The sequence below is a fragment of the Sturnira hondurensis genome, unplaced genomic scaffold (genome assembly GCF_014824575.4).
Source record: "Sturnira hondurensis isolate 20B ecotype Veracruz unplaced genomic scaffold, ASM1482457v3 Scaffold0006505, whole genome shotgun sequence".
Lineage (NCBI taxonomy): Eukaryota > Metazoa > Chordata > Mammalia > Chiroptera > Phyllostomidae > Sturnira > Sturnira hondurensis.
Window position 1 is genome coordinate 7,262,959 of NW_028079136.1, and position 27,567 is coordinate 7,290,525.

General features: G+C 37.0%; 1 protein-coding gene and 1 non-coding gene across 3 annotated transcripts in view; both read right to left on the minus strand.

The window, feature by feature from the left end:
- Positions 1–5,797: 5,797 nt before the first annotated feature.
- IPO7 (importin 7) overlaps positions 5,798–27,567 on the minus strand; it is a 67,405-nt gene continuing 45,635 nt past the window's right edge. For both annotated transcript variants that reach the window (XM_037050103.1, XM_037050104.1), the window contains 13 exons: positions 20,669–20,758; positions 20,090–20,255; positions 19,739–19,899; positions 16,849–16,977; positions 15,192–15,258; positions 14,766–14,891; positions 14,233–14,330; positions 12,477–12,572; positions 11,579–11,799; positions 11,279–11,484; positions 9,833–10,039; positions 8,593–8,709; positions 5,798–7,884 (listed from right to left, as the gene is read on the minus strand). In XM_037050103.1, coding sequence (XP_036905998.1) covers positions 7,787–7,884; positions 8,593–8,709; positions 9,833–10,039; positions 11,279–11,484; positions 11,579–11,799; positions 12,477–12,572; positions 14,233–14,330; positions 14,766–14,891; positions 15,192–15,258; positions 16,849–16,977; positions 19,739–19,899; positions 20,090–20,255; positions 20,669–20,758 — 1,782 coding nt within the window. In that variant the 3' untranslated portion in view covers positions 5,798–7,786. The remainder of the gene's footprint in view (positions 7,885–8,592; positions 8,710–9,832; positions 10,040–11,278; positions 11,485–11,578; positions 11,800–12,476; positions 12,573–14,232; positions 14,331–14,765; positions 14,892–15,191; positions 15,259–16,848; positions 16,978–19,738; positions 19,900–20,089; positions 20,256–20,668; positions 20,759–27,567) is intronic.
- On the minus strand, positions 20,333–20,517 carry LOC118989832 (small nucleolar RNA SNORA23). Its single transcript, XR_005067102.1, has one exon. It is a non-coding gene; the product is annotated as a small nucleolar RNA SNORA23 (small nucleolar RNA).

Genomic DNA, 27,567 nt, shown 5'->3' on the forward strand with positions numbered 1-27,567 from the left:
GTGGTTGCCTTTTGTGCACCAACCCCAGTGGGGACCTGGCCCGCAACCCAGGCATGTGCCTACAGGTAATCAAATCAGTGACCCCTTAGTTCACAGGCTGATGTGCAATCCACTGAGCCACAACAGCCAAGGCTCTTTTACTGTAAATTGTTTTTGCTGTTACATACTGCAGATTTGCTTCTGCTTTGGTGTTATATCCAAGAAACTGTTGCACTGCCTAAATCACAGTAAAAAGGATTTATGCCTTTTTTTTCTAAGAGTTTTATACTTTGAGGTCTTATATTGTCTTTCAATCACTAATTTTTATAAATTATTGATGAGGTAAGGGTCTAACTTCAGGCTCTTGCATGTAAATGTCCAGCTGTCTTAGAACAGTTTGCTAAGATTCTTTCACACATCGAATGGTTGTTGCATCCTTGTTGAAAATCAGTTGACCACAAGTTTGAAGTTTCACACTGGACTCAATTTTATGTCTGTGCTTATGCCAGTATCACTGTCACAATTACTAAATCATGTTCACATTTATGATGGGCCATTATGCAACCCTTGTATTTTTTTAATAAAAATTATTTTTTAAATATATATTTTATTGATTATGCCACTATAGTTGTCCCATTCACCCCTTCACTCCCCTCTACCCTGCACACCCCTCCTCCACCATTCCCCCTTCATTCATGTCCATGTGTCACAAATTTAGATTCTGTATTTCCCATAGTATTCCTGCATTCCCCTGTCTATTTTCTACCTATCATCTATGCTACTTATTCTCTGTACCTTCTCCCCCGTTCTCCTCCCACTCCCCTGTTGCTAACCCTCCATGTGATCTCCATTTGTTTCCGCTCCCAATCTAGCTGTCCTCTTAGTTTGCTTTTGTTTTAGGTGTGGTTGTTAATAACTGTGAGTTTGCTCTCCTTTCACTGTTCACATTTTTATGTTCTTTTTCTTAGATAAGTCCCATTAACATTTCATAATAAGGGCCTGGTGATGATGATGAACTTGAATTTGACCTTATCTGAGAAGCACTTTATCTGCCCTTCCATTCTAAATGAAAGCTTTACTGGGTAGAGCAATCTTGGATGTAGGTCTTTGGATTTCATGACTTGGAATATTTCTATCCAGTCTCTTCTTGCCTGTAAGGTCTCTTTTGAGAAATATGCTGACAGTCTGATGGGAACCCCTTTGTAGGTGACTATCCCCTTACCTCTTGCTGCTTCTAGAATTCTCTCCTTCATTTTCATCTTGGCTAATGTAATTATGATGTGCCTTGGTGTGTTCCTTCTTGGGTCCAACTTCTTTGGGACTCTCTGAGCTTCCTGGATTTCCTGGAAGTCTATTTCCTTTGCCAGACTGGGGAAGTTCTCCTTTATTATTTGTTCAAATAAGCTTTCCACTCGTGGCTGTTTCTTTTCCCCTTCTGGTACCCCTATAATTCAGATGTTGGAATGTTTAAAGATGTCCTGGAGGTTCCTAAGCCTCTCCTCAATTTTTTGAATTCCTGTTTCTTCATTCTTTTCTGTTTGGTTGTTTCTTCCTTCCTTCTGGTCCACTCCCTTTATTTGAGTCCCAGTTTCCTTTCCATCACTATTGGTTTCCTGTGCATTTCCCTTCATTTCAATTAGTTTAGCCTTCATATGTTCCTCTAATTTGTGGCTAAAATCAACCAATTCTGTGAGCATCCTGATCAGTGTTTTTGAACTGTGCATCTGAAAGGTTTGCTATTTCTTGGTCACTTAGAAGTATAGGCTCTGGGGCTTTGAGCTGTTCTTGAGTCATAATGTTTGGTCTGTTTGCACCTGTTAATGTATGAGGGGTGGAGCCTTAGGTGTACGTCAGGGCCGGGCGACCCAGTTGCTGGGTTTTGACGCTGTATGGGGGGGGGGGGTCAGAGAGGGGAAAAAAATGGTGCTTTGCTCCACTCTGCTCTCAGATTTCTGTCCCCTCTGCAGCTTCCCACAAGCAAATTGGGCCCCTCCAGTGCTGGTTCCTGGGTGTGTGGGCCTGTGTACTCTCCAGGACCCTGTGGGTCTCTCCAACGAACTCTGTGGGCCTGGGAGCCTGTCCCGGCCCTTTGACCCCGGGAAAAGCTTTCCAGTTGGTGCTTTCAGTCTCTAATTCCCGTCACTGAGGTCCTAGCTTGAGTGGTCCGTCTCACTGTTCGCTCCTTTGCTTGGTTTATCTGTGCTCGAATGTGTGACCACAGTCAGCCAGCCACCCTGTGCCCTCACTGGGTCCACTGGGTCCGCAGCTGCCGCCGCAACCACCCCACACTGGGATCAACCAACCACTTCTGCTCCTGAGTCGGTAAGACCAGTCTTTCCAGCCCGACCCCTCTGCTGCTGACTCCACCCCTCTTACCGGTTCTGAACTGAGTGGACTTCCATACAGTTCAATTTTCACTGTTTTGTCTGCGTTTTTCTAAAATTTCGCTGTCTTTAAATTTAGTTGTGGGAGGGGGCACAGTGTTTCCACCTACGCCTCCATCTTGGCTGGAAGTGGGCAACCGTTGTATTTACATACCAACTATAGGATCAGTGTGTCAATCTTGGCAGTAAGGAAGCTGAGATTTTGAGAATTATACTGAACCTATTGATCAATCTGAGAAATATTTCCATCCTCATTATTTACCAATCCATGAACGTGGATGTCTACTTATTTAGGTCTTTCAACAGGTTTGTAGTTCTGAGTATGTTTTTCACTTTTGTTAAATTTATTTTTAAGTATATTTTCATGTTATTGTACATGGAATTTCCTTAATTTCACTGCTATACAGAAATACAACTGATTTTTGTATATTGACCTTGTGTCCTACAGTCTTGATGGTCATTAGCTCTTTGTGTGTGGATTCCTTAGGGTTTTCTTGATATCATGTTATCTGTGAATTCACTTCTTCCATTCCAGTTTGGATGTCTTTCATTTCCTCTTGCCTAATTGCCCTGGCTAGAACCTCATGTAAATGTTGAATAGAAATGGCAACAGGTGGCATGCTTGTCTGGTTCTCGGTCTTAGTTTTCAAGTCTTTAAGTTTGGGGTAGATGCCATTTTTCAGGTTGAGAAAATTTCCTTGTTTTTTGGTTTATTAAAAGGATTTTGAAAGAAACAAAAGATGGAAAGGAAGATTTAAAGGATTCAAAGTAACTGACAAATTTCAGTCTGTACATGAAAGATCTATAATAAATACACAAAATAATTAACACCTATGCTTTAAAAACCTAGAGGGGGATTACCCCAGACCAAAAAAAGTTACTTCTCAAACGTATTTATTCCTGCCCTGGCTGCTGTGGCTCAGTCAGTTGGGGCATTATCCTGTAGACCAAAATGTTGTGGTTGGATTCCCAGTTAGGGTAATGCCAGCGTTACATAGCAGGGTCCCTGACTAGGGGAGTATAAAAGGTAACAGACTGTTTTTCTTGCCTATCTATGATGCCTTTCTCTAAAAATAAGTAAATAAAATCTTTTTAAAAGATGTCCTTGAGTGAGAAAACAAAAAAGGTATTTATTCCTCCCACAGTGATAAAATCCTGGACTTCTAGATGGGACCTAGTTTCCCTTTGTAAGAAACCACGCACCAAAGTATTATTTCAAAGATGACCAACTTCATCAAGGGTAAAATTGAAACTTCAGGGTGGATGCTAACAAATAGTCACAGGTAATTGTCACCAAAACAAATTTATATAAAACAGAGCTGTGATTTTTATAACTGATGATTTAAGGTAATTTTAGGTCATTCATCTTACAAACTTTGGAATACCTACTATATGCATAAGACATTGTACTGGACCTTCCCAAAGACCTGTTGCAATCAAGTTAATACAATTCTTAATGACTTTTTCTTCATGCTTACTTCAGGGGCTATCTCTGTGGCTGAACAGCAGCACACAGCCAATAGGGCTATGGTTTGACCAACCCTGCTCTATACGCTGGTCTCTCGTAGAGGTGAGCATAACAGTCACCATCCTGATGAAGTGTGTAGGTTTGCAATCACCATTTTATAACCTGCAGAGAAACAAATGAATTTCATTTAATACTGATAAAAATCAAAGTTACATGCTTAATAGCCACTAAAAGACAAATACTGAAACCCATACAAAATCAGAATTCTACAAATTAAAAAATGTTACAGGGCCCTGACCATTGTGGTTTAATTGGTTGGACCTCCTACCACAAAGTGAAAGGTCACTGGTTTGATTCCCAGTCAGGACACATGTGATGCGTCCACTGGCTCGCAGTGCCTGCCGCATCATGGATGAGACAAATTCACGAGGACTACCAAGTCCTGTGGAGGAAAAGGGACAGCACGGCTACTCCCTCAAGGGGGTAGTGCCTTGGAGTGGCCTGGCAACTCTCTCAAAGGGAGAGCACGCTGACCTTTGCCTAGACAGGCTTTTATTGGTTTCTTTGCACAGGAGTTTAGGTACAACTTACTAATCATTGTCAGGCAGTAAACAGTAGATAGTATACAAAGAACCATTAGGGCTTTTTCTAAGTCAGGGTCTATTAGCTAAAGGGCTACAGAACTTTGGAAAAACAAACTCATTTTCTGCTTGGGCCTTCATCATTTAACTAAAGTACTCTTAGCAAAGCAGGCTTCCCAGGATTGTTAGGAATTCTTTCTTATGCCAGATCATCCCGGATCCTGCTCTGGCCAGGCAAAGGGCTGCACCCACCTTCCCCATCACAGGTTTTCAGGCCTAAGTGGGTTAGAGCCAGGAAGTGCTTCTCCCAGAGGACATGAGGACTGGGCTGTCAGAATATCGGGAGTGTGTGTGCACGCACAGCCCATCGATCCCTCTTTGTTGCAGCCCCCCACCCCCAGTCCTTCCATGATGGTCTCCCAGGTGATTGTGTCTGGCTTAGGTTGCCCTGCCCCCGCCCCCACCCCCACCTGCCAGGGGTCTTACCTGTCTCTAACTATCCAAACGTGCTTTGGGGACAGGGGGATGAAGCAGAGGCAGTGTTTGCTACCAGACAAGCCTTGTCTCCTTGTGGCTCTCATTCAGAGTTTGCTAACTTAGCCTTAGCCATGGTGGGTAGTTACAACTCCTGAAACCAGTTCCCAACACACATGCCTAGGTTATGGTTTACATCCTAAGCCGAGGCACATACAAGAGAGGCTACTGACTGATGTTTCTCTCTCACACTAATGTTTCTCCCCCTTTCTCTCTGCCTTCCCCACTCTAAAAATACACACATAAATAAATGAATAAAAAAGTTATAGGGTAGTGAATTTGTGGGAAAGGCTGTAGGTAAATAAAACCTACATGTAGTTTACTACACATTTAGAAATACTGTCCAAAAAGTCATCAGGCCTTGCCAGGTGGCTAAGTTGGTTAGAGCATGTCCTGTACACCAAAAAGTTGCCGGTTCTATTCCCAGTCAGGGCGTGTATGGGAGGTAACTGACCAAAAATTTTCTCCCTCTCTAAAATCAATAAACTTATCCTTGGATAAGGATAAAAAAAATAAGCTATCAAAAGTCCTACTACTTTGCCTAACAGCACTAACACATATATCAAGATCCATAATGTATAAGAAAGTATAATTTGATGTTTAATTTACAGAAATACTGAAAATAATTAAGGTATATATTAGATACATTAGAAACTACCATTTGAACACTATTTAATATTAAATATAGTTTAATTTTAAGGTCTTTAATTTCACTTCAAATCCATAAATGGAAATTAGTTTGGATTGTATGACAGAGGAAACAATAAAACTTGTTCTCAAAGACATACCAATACATTTTCTTGAAACAAAAATCTCAGCAAATGAGAATTTTCATACTGTGCACTGGAATAACTAAAACCTTTATTAGATACGGTTTTCCATTAACAATGTGGAAACTGAAATTATCAATTCAAAAAGCAGTGAAGTCTGAAATTTAAAAAAGTAGGCTAAATATTAGGTAAGGGACAAAAGATAAAGGAAGACGAAAATGTTTAATACTATTCAATATCTCCCCTCTGTACACAATGCTTCATATATACAACTACTCCATTTTAATTTTATTGATTTTATATAATAGTGAAATCCCCTTAAGCAACCTATGGTATACAGATGGTATCCAATTTGGTGGTGGGGGGGGTTAGAAACACACTTGATTAAGTTTTCAACCCACATATTTTAGATAATTTTTTTGCCAAGATTTTCATAGTAAATTCATTAATATAGGAAGCACTTTTACTCCTTCAGTGTTAAAATAGAAAACCAAACAGTGTCAACAATAGTGGCCTAATTATTGGCATACAAGAAAAACACAACACCAATGGGTTTTCTTCCTTATGCATTTTAAATATCAATATGTGCATATTTCATTTTTAGTTATAAATTTAGTCTGTTACAGAAAACAGCATTTAGTTGTTTTGAATCTACTGAGATGTTGCTTTCAATTTGAAATATTGTGTGCACACATGTATATAAAAATTATCCAATGTATGACTCAATCCGACAGATGTTTAAGATCAATAAAGGCTTATTTTTTGACATGCAGTTAGGAGAGAGGGAAGCAAGCCAATCTCTCTACATTGGTTGCTGGCTTGTTTTTGCAGTGGTATCAATAGTGGTTTTTGGAGGGAACCATGTGCCTTCAGCCTATCTATTTAAAATCTGATACCACAATTGAGGGGCAACGGGAGGGCATATGATATCAAATTTTAAAAGTGTGCATTCTGCACCCTTTTTAGGTACAGAATAAAAACAGGCCAATGAGGAAAAATTTTTAAATTAGGAAAACACTACAATCAAATCAAGACATAATAGCCGAATTAAGTTCTTTTAATAGATTGCATATATTGATGTTTAGCCATTAACTCTTTGATAACTCTTTAAAAGTAGAACCTTATATCCAATTTACATGCTTCAAATATCACCTTTCTTATTTTTTACAGTAAGGTCTTGTATCCAAATATCCACTTGTACACCGAGAGCTTTAAGAAAAAAACAGGACACAGAGGGAGTTGCCATTTTTTTTAGCAGCAATGAAATACCATTAACCCCTTTTAACATACCGAATTCAAGTCACTATCAGAGGTGAGCGCACCACAAAGTCACCAGGTACAAAATTGCTAGTACATTTTTAAATTAATAACTTGAAATTACCCCTGTCCCCCCCCATTACATCCCTTCTTTTTATAAACAGCAAACATTTTTGCTATTTTATACATAGGCTAGCAGGCTTGTTTCAATATGAAAGTGCTAATTCATTTACAGATTTTTAAAAATCAGTTATGTAGTGCTACAATAAATGTCCAATCTACATAGAAACAATCTTTGATGAGTGAAAAGATAAAGACTGAATAAGGTTGTCAATTACCTTATTTACATATGAAGAATAGATACCCAACGGTGAGAAGAGACAGAAATCAGACAAATACTCATAGGTATAAAATTACATCTACCTTTGAGCTTATACTGTAAATGAGACATTTTAAATAGTCCTGTAGCCCATGCCTATTTTTTCCTCAGAAAAAGAAAAGCTGCCTTCATGACATCCCCTCGTTTCATATTTCCACAGTGTTACCTGAACTTTCAGTCAGAATCTTTCTTTCTTCAAAAAATAAAGAAAATACCCACCCTCCATCCCCCCCGCCCTACCACTCATAATCCCCCTGGATCTTTTTCAGTGCCAGGTTGCATGATCAGGTCTGACCTCCGGGGTTTGTTTTGTTTTTCCTTTTGTCCATCTATTGATCAATTAGTTTAGAGTAGATAACATGAACCAGTTCTGGAACTGCTACTAGGAGGAACACAAGCTCATCACTACAATCACACAGCAGGAAAGTGATAACTCAATTCATCCCTGGTGCTGGGCCTCCAAAATTGAAAGAGCTTGGCACAACTGGAGCACTAAATTTGTATCCTCCATGCTTCTCAATCATTTTGGATTCTGGAAAAGAAATGATAGTTTAATACAACATGTGATCATCTTACTACTTTGGAGAAAACAAGAAATTGACATATTAATAAAAGCTTAACTACTAGTATTAAGCAGGAGGTTGTAAAGTTAGGCTATGTATTATCTAATCTAAAATGTTCTTTTGTGAAATGAGTACTGGCTAAAATGTTTAATATAATTCTGAGACAGTTTTCCTAACTTCTAATTTTTTACACTGTTTAATAGGATTTTCAACTACCAAGCCATCATCATAAGCTTGAGCAACCTTATTAAAGCTTCTGCAAACTAAAAGTAGTCTTCAACTACACTTAAAAATCAGTAAACTGCTATCAAACACAAAATTCATTTTACTCCTTCAGATTACAGTGAATTCCTATCAACTGCAACAACCATAAATTTTATATACTTAATAATTATTTAGCCCTGGCTGGTTGGTGTGGCTCAGTGGATTGAATGCTCACCTGAGAACCAAAAGGTCCCAGGTTCCCAGTCAGGGCACACACCCAGGTTGTGGGATAAGTAGGTCCCCAGTGGGGGACATGAGAGGCAGCCACACCATTGATGTTTCTCTCCCTTTTTCCAACCCATCTCCTCTCTCTAAAAATAAATAAAATCTTTAAAAAATAATTTAACATAAAAATTTAAAGCTGCATTAAATCATGAATTGCATTAAAGAGGGGTTGTGATCAATTAACATACCATGAGCTGCCCTTCTTTGATCAGCCAGAGTTGCTATATCCTGTAACTGTTTTCTTTGTTCTTCATTAAGACCATGAGTCAGAGCCTGATACCACACAGGATTGCGATTTTGTATAGCTATCAAAATGAAAAGAAATGGGAAAATGGCAATAATAAGAAAGGCCTGACAGCTCCTTTCAATTCTGTTCCTGTAGTCCACCTCCAGTTCTAAAATTCTGATCTATTTTGTGTTCCCTCAATAATAAATTTTAAGTTACTTGGGAAACAAATGATACAGGGAGGAAAAAAAATCTGGTTTAGTGTTACTGTCTCAAAAAAATGTAACCATTCTCATAATTTATATCTCTAGCAAATAAGGACTCAGAGCCTAAACCAGTTCTTACAAGTAACAAACTAGGGAAAGCTTAGATAAAAATTCTCAGGTCTCTAAATTAAAAAACAAAAACAATAAGCATTAACTAGATGCATATAAAGGTGTGAATGATACAAAATAAAAGCCTCATTTCTTTCTGCATTGCCTATTCAAAAACCTTTCTTAAATACACCTGCTGTCTTTTTATAGAAAGCTCTACAGTACTTAAGTTAAAATTGATGCTCACACATTTTTAATATTATAGTATAATAATGGTCAAACTCAATCTGTGACAAAGGGAGAATAAATTTTCCCAACTGTCACAAGACCAGGTGTCAAAAACCTCAAAATGTTTACACTAGATGAACTGAGATATAATGGTAGCAAGCCTGACCATGTATTTCTCTACTTCGATTACATAGCTATATAAGGGACATGTGCATGGTGAGAAAAAAAGGAAAGGATTCCAAGACCATTAATTATAAATTGTCCAATTCTCAGACAGGTAAGTGTCAGTTTGGCTGGAAAGAAAGGATACACAAACACACACAAACAGAAAAGTAGATATACTTCTGGAGTAAGCTGGGAGGCTAGAAACCACAAGTGGGAAAGAGAAACGGTCAGTGTGTAAACTTTTTGAACTACACTATTTTCCTATAATGTGCATGTTTCAAAATTATAGTCTAAATAAAAATAACAGGATGAAGAAAATGTTCTCAAACTATGACAACAGTAGAAATAACTGGTTACTTTACACAACAATCTTAAATCATAGTGTACTGGATTTGATATACCCAAATCCCTCGAAGGGAAAAATGTAAGAACAGACTGGTTCATGGAAATGGATCATATAGAGCTACATGAATTACATATAACAAGCTGACTTACTCTGAAATATAGCTTTAAATATCTGATATTCATCAACTGGGTTATCTTCATCATCAATGATTGTGGAATAGCCTTCCAGAGCAGTCTCCTCAGCATCGTTTTCTTCCCAATCATCATCATCGCCATCCTCACCTGCTTGCTTAGCCAGAATCTCCAAATATTCTTGACCGTCTTCATCAATGTCATCTTCATCGCTCCCTAGTTCCTCTGCCAAAACATAAAATAGGTGCTTTTGTTAATACTGTAATATTCTGCTACTCAGCAAACTGACAGTGATAACAGTAAATCACAACTGAATAAATTCAAGGAAGAGTCCCCAGAAAATGGTGTTTAAGTATATGTTTAGCAAAAAGTAGGAAAAAATTCTCATTGAAATGCAAGAAACCCAACCACAATTCTTAATATTAGAGGTTTGAAAAAGGATCGCAAAATAAGAGATTCAGCACTTGGTGTACTCTGAGCCATATGGTTTATACCAAATAAAATACTAATAGTAAAGTAATATAGCTTATAGTATATCCACAGAACGCATTTTGCAAGATTTTTTTTAACAGCTGGCCGAGTTAATGAATGATAAAAGACAGAAATGGCGATAGCTATCTTACATTGGAACTGTTAGAAATAATTTCTCTTAACCACCATTCTATTAATTTATACTTTTGTAGTATACAGTGTCTTATAGGTGAAATATATTAGGCAACATCCAATTTATTTTATAGTTAGGATGCTTATATTACAGCACTAAAAAATGATAGATGTTTGTCAACACTAAGAACCATAAATGCCTTCTTTTCAGAATTAATACCAAATAATGGATGATGCCAGATGCTACAGGACAGCCTGGAGGCCCTGGAATGGAGAAGCCACTGTGGCTTCCATGGCAGAGGACTTGGCAGTGGCATCCAGAGCCAAGTCATGGCTGGGGTCCGGGCCAGGGCCAAGGCCCTGGAACTTAGAGTCAAGGCTGGAAACAAGGAGTGGATCCCCATCACCGAACTGGGGCACCACATTAAGGACCTGAAGATCAATGTACTGCCTTTCACACAACCCCAACTGGGGACCTGGTTCACAACCCAGGCATGAGCCCCGACCAGGAATTGCAACGGCGACTTTTTGATTTGCAGGACAATGCCCAACCCATTGAACTACACTGGTCAGAGGCACTACATAATTTTATACAAGAAAAAATAAAATGAAGTAAGCCTGTTAAAAAGAAGGAGAACCATAAATGCCTAGAAGTACTTTATGTGTTAAAGATATAAGAGAAATTCTTGTCTTCATGGATGTTACCCTTGGGGGAAGGTAAGACTATCTTTCTATGAATAACGAAAATAAAAACATTTGGCTATGACCCTACATTGCTTTAGGAAAGGGCTAATAAAACAAATTAAGTCCAGTGATATTCTAATTAGCTCAGTTTGGCTTCCTCCATCACAAATCCCTTACCTGTTTCATCATCATCATCAGCTTCATCATCGTCATCACTGTCATTCTCATGTTCTGCATGGCAGGCATATGCTCTTTTTAATCCATTAAATAAAAGGATAAAAGCTGGCAAAATCTGTCCAGAAACCTGATTTAAAACTTGTGGTATTTGTTCCATATCAATAAGAGCACACAGGCCCAGAACACACATCTTTCTGTCATGTAGCCTAAAAAGTAAAACAAAGATTTTTTTCTTTTTTTCTTAATAAGCAGAGTTTCTTATAAAGTTAAGTAAACAAATATCCAATATATGCCACTTACCCCAAGAAACAATCAACATCATTAAGCCACTGTGTAATGAAATGATTTGTAACTGGCTCAACATTATTAGGAAAGCGAAGATTTTCTAAGGTGTTAAGTAGTAGGTGTGGATTATAATACAAAGCTGCAATGGCAACTTGCAGGCACATTGTTCGAAGTTCACTTGTCTTCACCTCTCTTGTCAGTCTCTCTAAAGCTGCTTCCACAAATAAGGGAATACACTGTAAAGAAAGTTATAAAAATATTCTGTATGAGTAGTAGTAATCTAATTATCCTACCCATATTAACTTACTTGTTGCTTCACCTCACTCCTTCTCCCATTAAATGCTACGATAATTTTTTTATTGAGGCGTTTCACTGGGAATTTAATTTTAGAAAGAGACAAGTCTTCAATGAGATATTAGAGCCTCACCACCACAGCAATCATGGATTCACAGTATTTCTATATTGACAAACTTTACTGTGATAATCATGTCCATAATATACACACATATCAACTCATTACACTGTATATTTTCAACTTACACAATGTTATATTTCAATTATATCTCAATAGGACTGGAAGAAATTCTTTTTGAAACCAGCCATGGAAATTTAATGACTGAATCTATTTTACTGCAGTGATAACATGGCAAATATAACAAAATGCAAAGTCAAAACAAAACTTACCTTGCATGTTAACAAGTAATCATAAAACAAGACAGTCATATTTAACATATGTATATTAAACATATGATCATTATTATCCATTGGTTAAATATTAAACCAGTTTATCTAGGTGTCATAATAAATAACAATGTACAGAATATATAACAAATGGCCAAAAAGAAAAAAGTGGAGGGAAAGATTTCTTCTCTGAAGCCTCACAAACAGATCATTAATTGTTAGCCTCACTGACCTGGTCAATGCCACGCCCTTTGCACTGTAGAATGATGACCTCTAACAATTTTGCTGCATGACACTCTGCATCTTCTCCTGCAACTCCTGTAAGAACCTGATCAACAAAATATAAATTGGAGTGAGGCATCATGAAAACTTTCAACCTAAGAATTTCTATCCCATCTTCAGTCTCTGGAGTATTTAAGATATTCTAAATAGACTTGCAATATTCAGAGTATAGGATAAGCATCTGTGAGGATGTGGAATTGATAGTCTGTCATATTCTAGCAATCTGGATCTTGGTCTAAATAATCAAAGCTCTTCTCCCATAATGCCATTCTGGACAATAGCATGTTGACCACTACTTTCTCATACAAACATGCCAAAGGGCCTTCACCTTAACTAAAGCACCTAACTTTTCTCAGTGACATTTGGCTCTTATGTAAAGAACTACAAAAAAACTAAGCTGATACTGCTAGGAAAAATCTTTTCTCTACACAAGTTTCAAAAAAAAAAAAAAATAATACTGACATTGGAGTGGGACAGGAGAAAGGAAAAGGCAGCCTGTTGATGGCAAATGTCCACAGACAAAAAAACATGGATGAGGCATGCTAGTTAGCAGTAGAGGTCTGAAAATATTAACAGTAAGTGTTCTGAAATATGATAGTGTAGATATCTGTACCCAAAGTATTATCATAATATTAGCATTGGCAATAAATATTAAATAAACATATCTAGATGATTACTTTATGATTAAGTATTCAGAAAAAAAAGATATCAGTAAGGACAAGCACATCTAAAAACTTAATGGAGTAAAATCACTTTTTAAATGCTTCATGTTAAACAGCCTGCTGCCTCTCAACAAGCACTGTTAGAAATTCAAAAATTACCAATTACAGTCTCTTTGATACCTACTAAAGGACCCCACTTCAAGTTTTCCCCCCAATATGTTATTTATTTATGTTTTAGAGAGAGGGTGAGGGATGGAGAAAGAAAGGGAGAGAAACAACAATGTGTGGCTGCTGCTCATGAAGCCCCTACACTGGGCACTTGGCCTGCAACCCAGGCAAGTGCTGAGACTGGGAACTGAAGCGACCTTTTGGTTCGCAGGCTGGCACTCAATCCACTGAGCCACACCAGCCAGAGTCCCATACCTCAAGTTTAACAAAAGTATTTTTTAAAGTAGCATTTACTGGAAATTTCTTATGATTTTTACAATCTTGCTATTTACTAGGTAATCACTACATAGTCTCTGCAGCCTCCAATAATTTTATTTAAAAAAATATCTGTAATAAATCCTGATCCTTTAAAAAAATCTCTCAAGTTCCAGATTCTTCTTTTAATTCAAAGCCCAGCAAAGAACTAGGTTAAGGTTAAGCTTTAAGCACAGTGAAAATCAAAAACACTTATAACTCCAATTAAATGTCAAGAGGGCAGACAGAAGATAAATACTTGCTAAAGCCATTAACATAATACCAAAGAAAAGTCTTGTTTAAACTTTTAAACCATTCCCTGACCCCTGACAGATGTCAGTCAGACACGTTCCATGTTACCTATGCTGTTTCTATTTTGTTTGTCAGTTTACTCTTCATTAGATTCCCCACAGAAGTGAGATCATAGGGTATTTGTCTTTCTCTGACTGGCTAAAGTCCTTATTCTGTTATACCCATATAATCCGTTCATCATAATGTGGTATCATGTTGCTTTAAAATTTCAGTTTTTTATACCACCAGCTTCATGAACATATATTCTTCTATTAAGTAAAAATGACCTACCTTTTTGCACATACTGTATATCATTTCAAGATACTTGGTATCAGACAGAAGTGTGTCTGTGTCAACCGTCACATAATTATGAAGCAGAGGCATCATATCTGTATTAAAAAGCATCAGTTAATTACCTTCACTAATATAAATGCTTTATTTCTGAAAAATCTCTTTAGAAAAAAGAAAGGAAACATGACAATGTTTTGTCCGTAACACTTACTTTCAATTAAGGCATATTCATTTATAATTAGACATAGAAATGAACCATTATTAAATTGAATTCCTTTATATTTAGTAGTTAAAACACAAAGATTATATAAAGAATACTGACAGAGAGCAAGAGTATAAAAACAAGTTTAAAAGAAAAAGATCTAAACCAATACTAAATATTAATAGAAAACAAAAATCATTACTATGGGTTTTCACCAATTGCTACTGATAACATGCAAACAAGGATACACCTAGAATTTTCAAAACTATGTGTTCAATTGAAATACTAAAAAAAATCTAAATGGGAGTATTTCCACACTGACTTGACTTACCTGTAAAGTAATCAAAGCCATCTTGTTGAAAAACCTCAAATACCAGAGGTAGAAGCTGCCACATCTGTGGAGACACTTGTTGACATGTCAAACTATGTGCTAAAGAGAAGATCTCCTCATAGAATTCTAAAAAAAGATATGAAATAATTAGTACAATGCTTGCTAATGTGCAACAGCAGTAAATTAATATGACAGGCTCTGGCTGGTATAGCTCACTGGATTGGGCTCAGGCCTGTGAACCAAACAACCATGGTTCAATTCCCAGTCAGGGCACATGCCTGGGTTGCATGCCAGTTCCCAGCAGGGGATGCACAAGAGGCAACCATACACTGATATTTCATTCTCTCTCTCCTTCCTTTCTCTTCCCCTCTAAAGATAAACAAATAAAATCTTTTTAAAAATTATTATGATAGTCAGAGGTTATACCTAAGACATGCTGCTGTAAGACAGTTCCGATGACCTGTAAGCAAATTCCCTCAAGCTGCTGGGTTATCTAAAAAGAGAAGGAAAAAAAAAATCACATGGAGGAATCAGAGCACACTGAATAAATTCCTGAACAATGTATAATGTAATTCACTGCATTAAAATATAAAGCTAATATTGTTAAGAAATCACTGATAAATCTTTGCTTTGAAATGACTCACTCCTATTATGATGTTGTGAATCGACCTAGAATTCAAATTTAATGTATTGTCAGAATGAGACAAACATAAAGAATAATATGCAAAGTCTATGCAAAAGGGAAAATAACATCCTGGAAAAATATAAATAATTATGAAAATAAAGGAGCCACACCGTTCTGCAGACAGACTTTAAAAATTTTGTTTGTAAATATAGATTAATTCAGCTCAGATGTAACTGAGAAGTCACTGTCAGTGGTGTGCACAGCTATTTGAAATAAAGCATTATTCCCACCTCTACCAATAATTAAGTCATCCCCACTTATATAATTATCTCAATATCTGAGATAGAGAAGCAGGCCCCTAAGTTATACAACACAGAAATTATAACTTCTTTTTAACTGTTAGTATGTATGGCCTTCAGTTGGATTACAAATGCCTGAAATTCATGAGAATGTTTCTAAAGGGGCAAGGGGAAATAAGATAAACTTTACTGATCAGAAATTAAAAACAGAATTAAAAACAGAACACCCATCTCAAATACATCTTCTTCAAAGATGACACTGGTTTGTTAACCATAAGGTAGTTTAACTTTTGGGTTCCTTATGGCTTCTGCCTATCTCCAATTATCATCTAGAATAAAAAAAGAGTTTACTAAAATCTCATGTTGCAAAAGGCAATTAATAGATAATCTGAAAACATAATTTATGGATGTAAATATCTACATTGGAGTTATAAACAGCAAATTCAAGATGCTGATTACTTCTAAGGGAAGGAATTAGGGAAATGAGATTAGGAAGTCATAGCCCAATAGCTTCAATTGCATCTATATGAAATTGTTTTTCTTATTGGAAATAAAGTCTAAGGAATATACTGTAAAATGTTAAAACCTAGTAAATTTAGGTGGTGGTTAAAAGGTATTGGTTATAGCCTTTATAAACAGTTTTTTTCTGGTTATTTCTCTTTTCTGTATATTTCAAATAATTCCACTTTACAAATTCACTTACAATTCAAAAAGAAAACTAGAAAGACAACAGGGAAGGTTGCACAACAATGTGAATCTACTTACCACCAATGAACTGTACACTTAAAAGTATTCTACCATAATTTAAACATTTTTTTATGTTTAAAAAGATAGAATATAAACTAGATAGAATATGTTTTCCTAGGAATCACCGTACTTTCGGATCTCAGAAATGTAACCTAAGAGAGAGCCAAAAACCCGACCCTTGAGGTAAAGGTATTGTAATACAAACACCTTCTTCCTTCTAATAGTAAGGAAACTAAAATAATATATCAATCTTATCCATAACAAAAGGGAACTACTTAAAAGATGGCAGAATGAAGAAGCATAAAAAGATGACCAAACATTTTAAGTTAGAAACTCCAAAAAGGACAGAGTAGTTCATGAAGAATGGCTTGAAATAACCTAAAACCTTTCAAACACTGGATCACTTTGTTACCTCTTTATGATCTTCAACTACACTCAGAAGAGTGTCAATGGTATTCAGGATTCCCATAGCAGTAACTGCTTTATCATCACTTCCTTCTTCATCTGGTCCAGTCTGGATTACTTGATTAAATGTCATTGCCTAGATTCAAAAGCACATAATTTAGGTTTGCCATTAAAGCAGCATAAACACATTTATGGTCTAAAACTTTTAATTTTTAAAATGTTCCAACTGGGACATCAAAATCAATCAAAGCCTCCAAATTGATTAACAATAATTAAGAGCGTGGACACTATAATCAAATAGTACTACTCTGTGAATTACTAGGGTATCTTAAACAAGTTACTTGAACTGTTCCTTATAAATTTTGAATATTAAGCCCTTATCAGATATATCATTGACAAATATGTTCGCTGATTCAGTGTGCTGTCTTTCCATTTTGTTGATGGTTTCCTTTGCTGTGCAAAACCTTTTTAGTTTAATGCAGTCCCATTTGTTTACTTTTTCTTTTGTTTCCCTTGCCTGAGGAGATATATCAGAAAAAAATACTGCTATGAGAAATGTCAGAGATTTCACTTCTCGTGTAAAACTCTTCTCAGAGTTTTATGGTTTTCAGCCTTACATCAACTCTTTAATCCATTTTGAGGTTATTGTTGTACATGGTGTAAGAAAGTGGTCTAATTTCATTTGTTTGCACATCTGTCCAGTTTTCCCTACTCTATTTATTTACTAGATGTATCTTTACCCCACTGTAGGTTCTTGCCTCCTTTGTCACATAATAATTGACCATAAAGGAGTGGGTATATTTCTGGACTCTCTATTCTGTCCCACAGATCTCTATGTCTGTATTTATGCCAGTACTATGCTCTTTTGATTAACTATGGCTTTGTAAGTATAGTTTGGTGTCAGGTAGATTGATTCCTCCAACTATGCTCTTCTTTCTCAAGATCACTGTTGCTATTTAGGGTCTCCTATGGTTCCATATAAATTTTTGGAATATTTATTCTAGTTCTGTCAAACACGCCATTGGTATCTTGATAGGAATTGCATTGAATCTACAGGCTGCTTTGGGTACAGCACGGACATTTTAATGATGTTAACTCTTCTTATCCATGAACACAGTATAAGCTTCCATTTATTTGTAGTTTCTTTAGCTTCTTTCTTCAGTGTCTTATAATTTTCGGAATATAGGTTTTTTACATCCTTGGCTAAATTTATTCCTAGGTATTTTACATTATTTTTGATGCAATTGTAAGTGGGCTTGTTTTCTTAGTTTTCCTTTCTGATAATTCATTACTGGTATATAAAAATGAAACTCATAAACTGATTTCTGGATATTTTTTAAAGATTTATTTATTTATTTATCTTTAGAGGGGGAGGGAAGGAGAGAGGGAAAAATATTAATGTGTGGTTGCCTCTCATAAGTCCCCTGCTGGGAACTAGCCTGCAACCAAGGCATGTGCCCTGACTGGGAATCGAACCACGATTGTGTGGTTCGAAGGCCTGCGCTCAATCCACTGAGCTACACCAGCCAGAGCCTGGATATTTATTTTGTATCTTCTACATTACTAAGCTCATTAACTGAGTCGTTTTGGGGTGGAAATCTTTAGAGTTCTCAACATACAGTATCGTAAAATCTGCAAATAATGAGCTTTTCTCTTCCTTTCCAATCTCAATGCCTTTTATTAATTCTTCTCTGATTACTATGAATAGGACCTATAGTACTGTTGAGTAAGAGTGGTGAAAGTGGACATTCCTGTATTGTTTCTGATCTTAAGGGAAATGCTTTTAGTTTTTGTCCTATGAGCACGATATTGGCTTGGGTTTGTCACATATGGCTTTTATTATATTATGTTCCGTCCCGAACTATTTTGCTCAGAGTTTTTTATCATAAATGAGTGGTGGATTCACAAAACTCTTGCCATTGTTTAAATCCACAGCAAATACCAAGAGTTACATTCTTGAAATCTTAACAGCAGGAATATAAACTGCATTAAATAATTCATTGTATAGGGATAAGGAATGGGTAACTGTTGGACACATGGTCATATTCTCTATCACCCTGAAATAATTTACTTAATTCTCCGAAGACTGGGGCTATGTACAGTAAACAAAGGCCATCAATAAAATAACATTATACAAAGTTCATTTTAAAAACATTTATATCCCAGTCAGGGCACATGCCTGGGTTGCAGGCCAGTTCCTTGCAGGGGACACATGATACATTGTGTGTCCTCGGCAAAGGCAACCATACACTGATATTTCTCTCCCTCTCTCCTTCCCTTCCCCTCTAAAGATAAATAAATAAAATATTTAAAAAAATAAAAATAAATAAAAACATTTATAACCTCCCTGGCTGGTGTGGCTCAGTGGATTGAGTGCTGGCCTATGAACCAAAGGGTAGCCAGTTTGATTCCCAAGTCAGGGTACATGCCTGGGTTGTGGGCCAGGTCCCTGATGGGGGGTGCATGAGAAGCAACCACACACCGATGTTTCTCGCCTCCTCTTTCTCCTTCTCTTCCTCTCTGCCTAAAAATATTTTGTAAAAAAATTATAACAAACATGCCTACTTCATCTTTGTTTCAAAACACTCCAGAAAACTACATGAACAAAGCAGTCATAATGCAATGTGAGATAACAGGTAAGGATATGCTTCGTAAAGGCATACAGCTCAGATGTGAATCCAGCCCCACCCATTCTAGATATGGGCAAACCGCTTTATCTCTTTATATCTGAAGTTTTATTTAAATATAGGAATAGTCCTCACACAGGACTGTGTGAGATTTAAACAAGTTAAATATTTATCAAAGGATTTTAACAGTATCTACATACAGTAGTAAGCTCTATGAAAATGCTTTCTGTAAGGTAAGTAATACATAAATGACTGGTTCAAATTACATACCAAATGTTGTGTCATTTCTACTGCAATAGGAGTAACTTCTTCACTATACTCGCAGATCATTTTCTGAATTACATTGGTAAGATCATCATTTTCTGTTTCTCTTATAATATGAAGAAGAGCCTGCATTACAGGCCTGATGAATGGTGTGATGTATTCTTTAGCTGTAAGATGAAAAGAGAAAACAACTTAGGCCAAAATAGCTAAAACTTCTTAAAACCTGATATAACATACACCAGAGTAAAAAAGAGATACTGTTACATAAAAAGGAAGATTATGTGTCAAGTATCTAGGATCATGCCTTGTACAATCATGTGAAAACCCACTGCGCTATTTTTGAGATAAACACTTTACCTTTTTCTTGATTGCTGATTAACACTTGAAGTGCAATGGCAGCTTCCACTTTCACAGGCATTTCCCTATCGTCAATCAGACATCTTCGTGTCAGTTCTAAGGCCGTTTGCAAGTTCTGGTCACTTTTGAACTTCACTTCACAAAAGTAGTGAAGGACCCAGCAAGCCTTTAAAAAACATTGCAGTAAGTTGCTATATCTTACATTAAATTCCCCTAAACTATACAGTATATCTAATCCCCAAATTCTGTATGGGAATTTGGAGGCTGGCCAGTGTAAAATTATGTCCAATGAGACCACACTAGACCAGTACTATGATCCCAACTTACTCTTTGGCTGCATGATGTTTGTGTGGATAGCAAGATCTGAATGCAAAACACAGACAGACATTGCTATCAAACACAGATGAAAACTATGCACACATTACATCAGCCATTTAAAGATTTCCATGAAACATAGTCTAAAATGAAATATGGCTTTTAAAGTGAACATTAATACATTTCCCTTTGAGAGTCCACATAAGCAAGCAGTCATTCATTACAAGATGTAAATATATAAATTAATACAACATTAAAACTTACTCTCGCTCTCATGTAGCCTAGTTCACTGCTGAACAGAGGAAATACGTGATTCTGCAACATGTATTCCATCTGATCTTTGTAGATCTTTTTCTGTAAATACAAACAAATGTTATTTTTGAAGAGGTTTCAAATATAATGATCTCAAATAACAAATAGATATACCAGTGTTAAAAATTACTATCGATTTTAAAACATACATTTATTCTGGTTCTTTGAACTCCAATACCTACATCCAATTTTCTTATTCTCAAACTTGACCACCAAAAATACTGAACACACCTTGGCCCAACGTGACTCAGCTCATTGAAGCATCAACCTGTAAACCAGGGCACATGCCTAGGTTGTGGGTTCTGTCCCTGATCAGGGTGCATACAAGAACTGATCGATTTTTCTCTCCTGCACTAATGTCTCCCTCCCTCCCTCCCTCCCTCCCTTCCCTTCTCTAAAAATTTCAACAAGCATATCTTTGGTTGAAGATTAAAAAAAAAGAAAACCAAACAAACACTGAATATATTTTTTTATCTTTTTCTATCGTTTGTTTAGAAAGCAACTGCACTGAATCTTAGTAGCACTGGTGTTTGAATAATGAAATGTGGTTGATTCTATTGCTTACCTTTTAAAACTTTTTCTTGTAAAACTACTACAATGAAAAAAACCTCTGGAAAGGTTCTAAACGAATAGAACAAAGATTGAGAAACATCCTGCTTTCACGGAATAATCTGGATATCTAAAAATATACTTGTATATTTAAAATAATAACGATTCTAAGAAGAGTTCCTTGAATTAAATCAAAATCAAAACTAAACACTTTCAAAACTTAAGAATTAATTAATGAGACATGAGAACTAAATGCAATGGTGTGATCCTGGAATGGATCATGTACCAGAAAAGACATTTGTGGAAAATGTGGTAAAATGTTAAACAAGTCTGGAAATTAGTTAACAATATCGTATCAATATTAACTTCCTGACATTATGGCATAGATATCCAAGATGTTAACATTAGGGGAAGCTGGATGAAGAATGATGAAACTACTTTTGCAATTTTTCTGTAAATCTAAAATTATTTACAAATAAAGTTTTAAAAAAATCTGAATGTGCCAAAAAACATCCACTCAATTCCCAGAATTCTATACAAATAATCACTATTTTTAATCACTACTGGGTTGGCAAAAAAGTCTGTATAGTTTTTTACTGTAAAATAAAAGACGCATTTTTCATTTCCACCAATAACTTTATTGATTTGGATATTCTGAATATGTCAGTTATCTACCGCATGGTATAACGTTGTTTGTTCTCAATTAATGACTTGATTTGATCGCTATCAACTTCAACTGGTTTATCTGACTTATGGAGCATCATCCAGCAAGAAAGCTCCAGCATGAAACTGCAAATCACTTTTGGCATGTTAAATCAGTAATAGCACCTTTTCCATACACTGCACAGATCTTTTTTTTTTTTGCATCTGAGTTGTGTTTTTACCTTTCTTGAAATTATACAGTGTAATATTCTGAAAATATTTCATACTTTCTTCCATCTTCCATATTAAAATGGCTACACAGAAATTCACCAATTTTGATTTTTTTAAAAAATGCACATTGCTATGCCAGCTGTCACAACACAACCTAACAAAATTATTTCAAATGAAGTTAAAGACAATTAAGCACTACTAGAGCCATCTCACGGGAAAAAAAAAATTTTGCCAACCTAATACTTTAACAATTAAGAGAAGGATGGCTGGACAGGTATAGTAAAACTGAAAGATACACAAAATAACGATGACAAATTCAATACAGCATCATATGTAGTAAGGCTACCGGGAGTTGAGTGTATTGTGACTAAGTATTTATTTACAATTTGAATAGGTCTCAATTATTAACTTCAAAGTAAAAATAAATTTTAGATATTATTTATGAAGAAGTCAGACACAATATTTACAATTAAGTTGAGGATTCTAAAGATAAATCCACTCCAGTCATTCATTCTTTCCTAGAGAATTTGGCACAAAAGCATTATGTTCCTAGGCTGTAAATGGATGAATTCATGTATACAAGCTTCCTTAAAAACCAATTTTGAGAAGGAAAAACCCACTATTTTACAATTGTTTTGCAACATAAAAAGAAAACTCATGTAGCTTCTCCAAGATGTAACTGAAATAGGTAGAAATTACACTAACCTCCTCCCAGGACCAAACTGGAATTACAACTAGATTATAGAGAAACCATCCTAAATAACAAACTGAACAGTAACTGGAGAAAAGCCGAGGACTTATGCAAGAAACCTCATCACCACAACGAGAATGGCAGGGAGGTACAGAAGCACAAGAGGAATGGCTGGGCTCCCATGGGCAGCAGCTGAAGTGCTGGCGGGACATTTCAGAGGTGGTGGGGGGATAGGGTTGGGGTAGTGGGGATCCCCTTGGGACTTGCGGGGGTCCAAACCCCAAGCTGGGCTACCCAGCATAGAGCGCCAGAACTGGGAAAGGAATCCAAGTATCACCCAGCTGTGAAAAGCAGTAGGGTTTTTGTCCACCAGGCGGTGAGAGCTGGAGACACAGAGAGCCTCTTAAAGAACCAACACACAAAATTTTGTTTACAGCCACTTACCCTCGGCTCCCACAGAAGGAGAGCAGAGCAGACTAGAGACATGTGAGAAGAGACTGAAGTTGGCTCTGTGGAGAGTGCTGAAGGGTCAGCCATCAGGATCCCTGTCCTGAATCATTCCTCATACTGCAGCAGCCATCTTCCTCAGAGCACTCTCCTCGAGGCATTAGCCTGGAGGGGAAGCAGTAGTGCCACCCACGGGAATCCTTCTCAACCCACTCTGTGAAGCTGAAGACAGGCTGCTCAGCATAGCTGGAGGCTATTTCAGGAATTAAGCCCTTGAGCTATGAGACTTTACTGACCCTCTGCTGGGCCCAGTGCTGGTAATATCCGGCCTTTGTGTGCAGCTTGGTTCTTTCTGCACATACCTGGTCTGGCACTAGGAGCCAGCCACAAGCTCTGGATTGCTAACAGCTCCAAATAGGTTGCCCAGGGCCAGGCACAAGCTGTGTCTGACATAGGTCTACACCAGCCTCTTTGTGGATCTACCTAATACACAGAAACATATAAAAGGAGGTAGCCAAAAAGGGAAGACAAAGTAACAGGCCCTCCAAGAAAGAACAAGAGAACTCTCCAGAAGAACTACTAAATGAAATGGAGGCAAGCATGTTATCAGATATACAGTTTAAGGTACTGATTATAAGGACACTCAATAGCATGAAAAAAGACAAGAAACCATAAAAAGCACCAGTCAGAAAGAAAGAAATGCAGTATGTGAAATAAGGGAATGGCATGAAATATTCAAGATGATTAAACACAAGAACCTACAACCAAGGACACTTTACCCAGCCAGGCTATCATTTAAAACAGAAAGAGAAATACAGAAATTCTCAGATAAGAAAAAGCTAAAGGAGTTTGTTAATGCCAAACCAATATTGTAACAAATGTTAAAGGGCTGGCTTTAAAAAGAAGAAAAAGAGCCCTGGCTCATGTGGCTCAGTGGACTGAGTGCTGGCCTGAGAACCAAAAGGTCACTGGTTCACAGGCCAGGTCCCCATTTGGGGACACACAAGAGGCAACTGATTGATGTACCTCTTGTACATTGATGTTTTTCTCCCTCCCTCTAAAAATAAACAAACAAAATTTAAAAAAAAAAAAAAAAAAAGCAGCCCTGGCTGGTGTGGCTCAGTGGATTGAGCACCAGACTGGGAATCAAAGGGTCATTGGTTTGATTTCCAGTCAAGGCACATGCCTGGGTTGTGGGCCAGGTACCCAGTAGGGGGCGCTCAAGGGGCGACCACACATTCATGTTTCTCTCCCTCTCTTTCTTGCTCCCTTCCTCTCTCTAAAATTAAATAAAATCTTTACTGAAGAAAAAAACCCCAGGAAAATAGTTATATATGCTCTTTCCAAGAGACCCACCTCAGAATAAAAGATACACAAAGTAAAAGTAAAGGAATAAAAAAGATGTTTCATGGAAATGGAAAGAAAAATCCACAAGGAGACAGTGGCTTTAAATGACACACTAGATCAAACAGATTTAATTGATATCTTCAGAGCATTTCACTCCAAAGCAGCAGAATATACATTCTTTTCAACTGCACATGGAATATCTTCTAGGACAGACCACATTTAAGGAGGTAGCCAAAAAGGGAAGGTTTCAATAAATTTAAGATTGAAATCATACCAAGTATCTTCTGTGACCATAATGCCATGAAACTAGAAATCAATCACAAAAATAAAACTAAAAATACAAAGACATGGAAGCTAAATAACATATTGTTAAATAATACATGGGTCAAAAAGCTACCTTGTAAAACAAGTGAAAATGTGAGAACACAACACAAAATCTGTGGGACACAAAAAAAGCAGTCCTAAGATGGAAATTCATAGCATTATAGGACTATCTCAAGAAATAAGAAGTAGGCCTGGCTGGTGTAGCTCAGTGGAGTGAGCGTGAGCCTGCCAAACAAAGGGTCGTCAGTTCCATTCCCAGTCAGGGTACATGCCTGGGTTGCAGGCCAGGTCCCCAACTGGAGGCACATAAGGGGCAACCACACATTGACGTTTCTCTCTTTCTCCTTCCTTTCCCCTTCTCTAAAAAAATAAAATCTTTTAAAAAATCTTAAAAAAAAAAAGAGAGACAAGAAGTAGTTCAAATAAACAATCTAACTTTATAGTTAAAGGAACGTGAAAAAGAACACCAGGAAGTCCTGGTTGATGTGGCTCAGTAAACTGAGTGCTGGCCTGCGAACCGAGAGGTCACTGGTTCAGTTCCTGGCAAAAGCACATGCCTAGGTTGCGGGCAGGTTCCCTGGTTGGGGGCATGTGAGAGATGGCTGATTGATGTATCTCTCACACTTCAATGTTTCTCTCCCTCTCTTTCTCCCTCCCTCGCCCTCTCTCTAGAAATAAATAGAATCTTAAAAGAAAAGAACAAGCAAAGCCCAAAGTGAGTAAAAGAAAGAAAATAATAAGGTCAGAGCAGAAATAAATGAAATTAGAGTCTATAAAAATGATACAAAAGAGCAATGAATCCAAAAACTGAAATTTTGAAAAGATAAACAAGACTGACGAACCTTTAACCAGACTAATCAAGGAAAAAAAAAAGGACCCAAATAAATAAAATCAGAAATGTAAGCCCTGGCTGGTGTAGCTCAGTGGATTGAGCACGGGCCTGCGAACCATACTATCGCGGTTTGATTCCTGGTTAGGGCACATGCCTGGGTTGCAGGCCAGTTCCCAGCAGGGGACTCACGAGAGGCAACCATACATTGATATTTATCTCCCTCTCTCCTTCCCTTCCCCTCTAAAGATAAATAAATAAAATCTTTAAAAAAAAGAAATGTAAGAGGAGAGATAATAACAGACACCAAAGAAATCCAAAGGATTGTAAGAAAATATTATGAACAACTACTTGCCAACAAATTGGACAACCTGAATGAAATCAATAAATTTCTAGAAACATACAATCTTCCAAAACTAAATAAAAAAGGGATTCTGAAAAACCAGATTATACCTAGTAAAATTGAAGCAGTAATCAAAAAACTCCCAATAAATAAAAGACCTGGGCCAGAAAACTTCACATGTGAATTTTACCAAACATTCCAAGAACACCTCTCCTTAAACTATTCTAAAAAATTCAAGAAGAGGAAAGACTCCCAAGCTCATTTTATGAGGCCAGTATTATCCTCATTCCACACCCAATTAGACACTACAGAGAAAAAAATCTATATGCCAATATTCCTGAAGAACATAGATACTGAAATCCTCAACAAAACACTAGCAAACCCAATATAGCAATTCATCATCAAAAAGATCACACACCATGATCAAGTGGGATTTATTCAGGAATGCGAGACTGGTACAACATTCACAAATCAACAAGTGTGATACACTGTATAAACAAAACGAAGGATGAAAGCCACATGCAGAAAAAGCATTTGATAAAATCCAGCACCCATTTATGATAAAAACTCTCAGCAAAAGGGGAATAGAGAAAACATACCTCAACATAATAAATGCTATGTACGACGAACCCAGTGCCAGAATCATATTCAATGGGCAAAAATCACAAGCATTCCCCTTAAGATCGGGAATAAGACTGGGAGTCCGCTTCCACCTCTCTCATTCAGCATAGTACTAGAAGTCCCAGCTACAGCAATCAAACAAGAAGAAATAAAAGGCATCCAAATTGGAAAGGAAGAAGTAAAATGGTCTGTATTTGCAGATAACATGATCTTGTACATAAAGAACCCTAAAGATTCCACCAAGAAACTACTAGAGCTGATCAATGAAAGCAACCTCATTTTCTTGTGTGGTTGCCTCTCGCATGCCCCTCCCTGGGGACCTGGCCTGCAACCCAGGCATGTGCCCTGACTGGGAATCCAACTGGCAACCCTTTGGTTCACAGGCCAGGGCTCAATACAACGGAATTTTCATATGCCAATAATGAACTATCAGGGAAACTATGAGAACAATACCTTTTACAATAGCTTCAAAAGGAAAAAATGCCTAAGAATAGATTTATCCAAGGATGTAAAATACCTATACTTAGAAAATTGTAAGACACTGAAGAAATTAAAGATACAAATAATTGGAAGCACATACCGAGTTCATGGATAGGAAGAACTAACTCAATCATTAAAACGTCCATGCTACCCAAAGCAGCCTATAGATTCAACACAATTCCTATCAAGATACCAATGGCATCTTTGACAGAACTAGAATAAATATTCCAAAAATTTATATGGAACCACAAAAGGCCCCAAATAGCAACAGCAATCTTGAGAAAGAAGAACAAAGTTGGAAGAATAATACTACCTGGTATCAAACTACACTATTAAGCTTTGGTCAA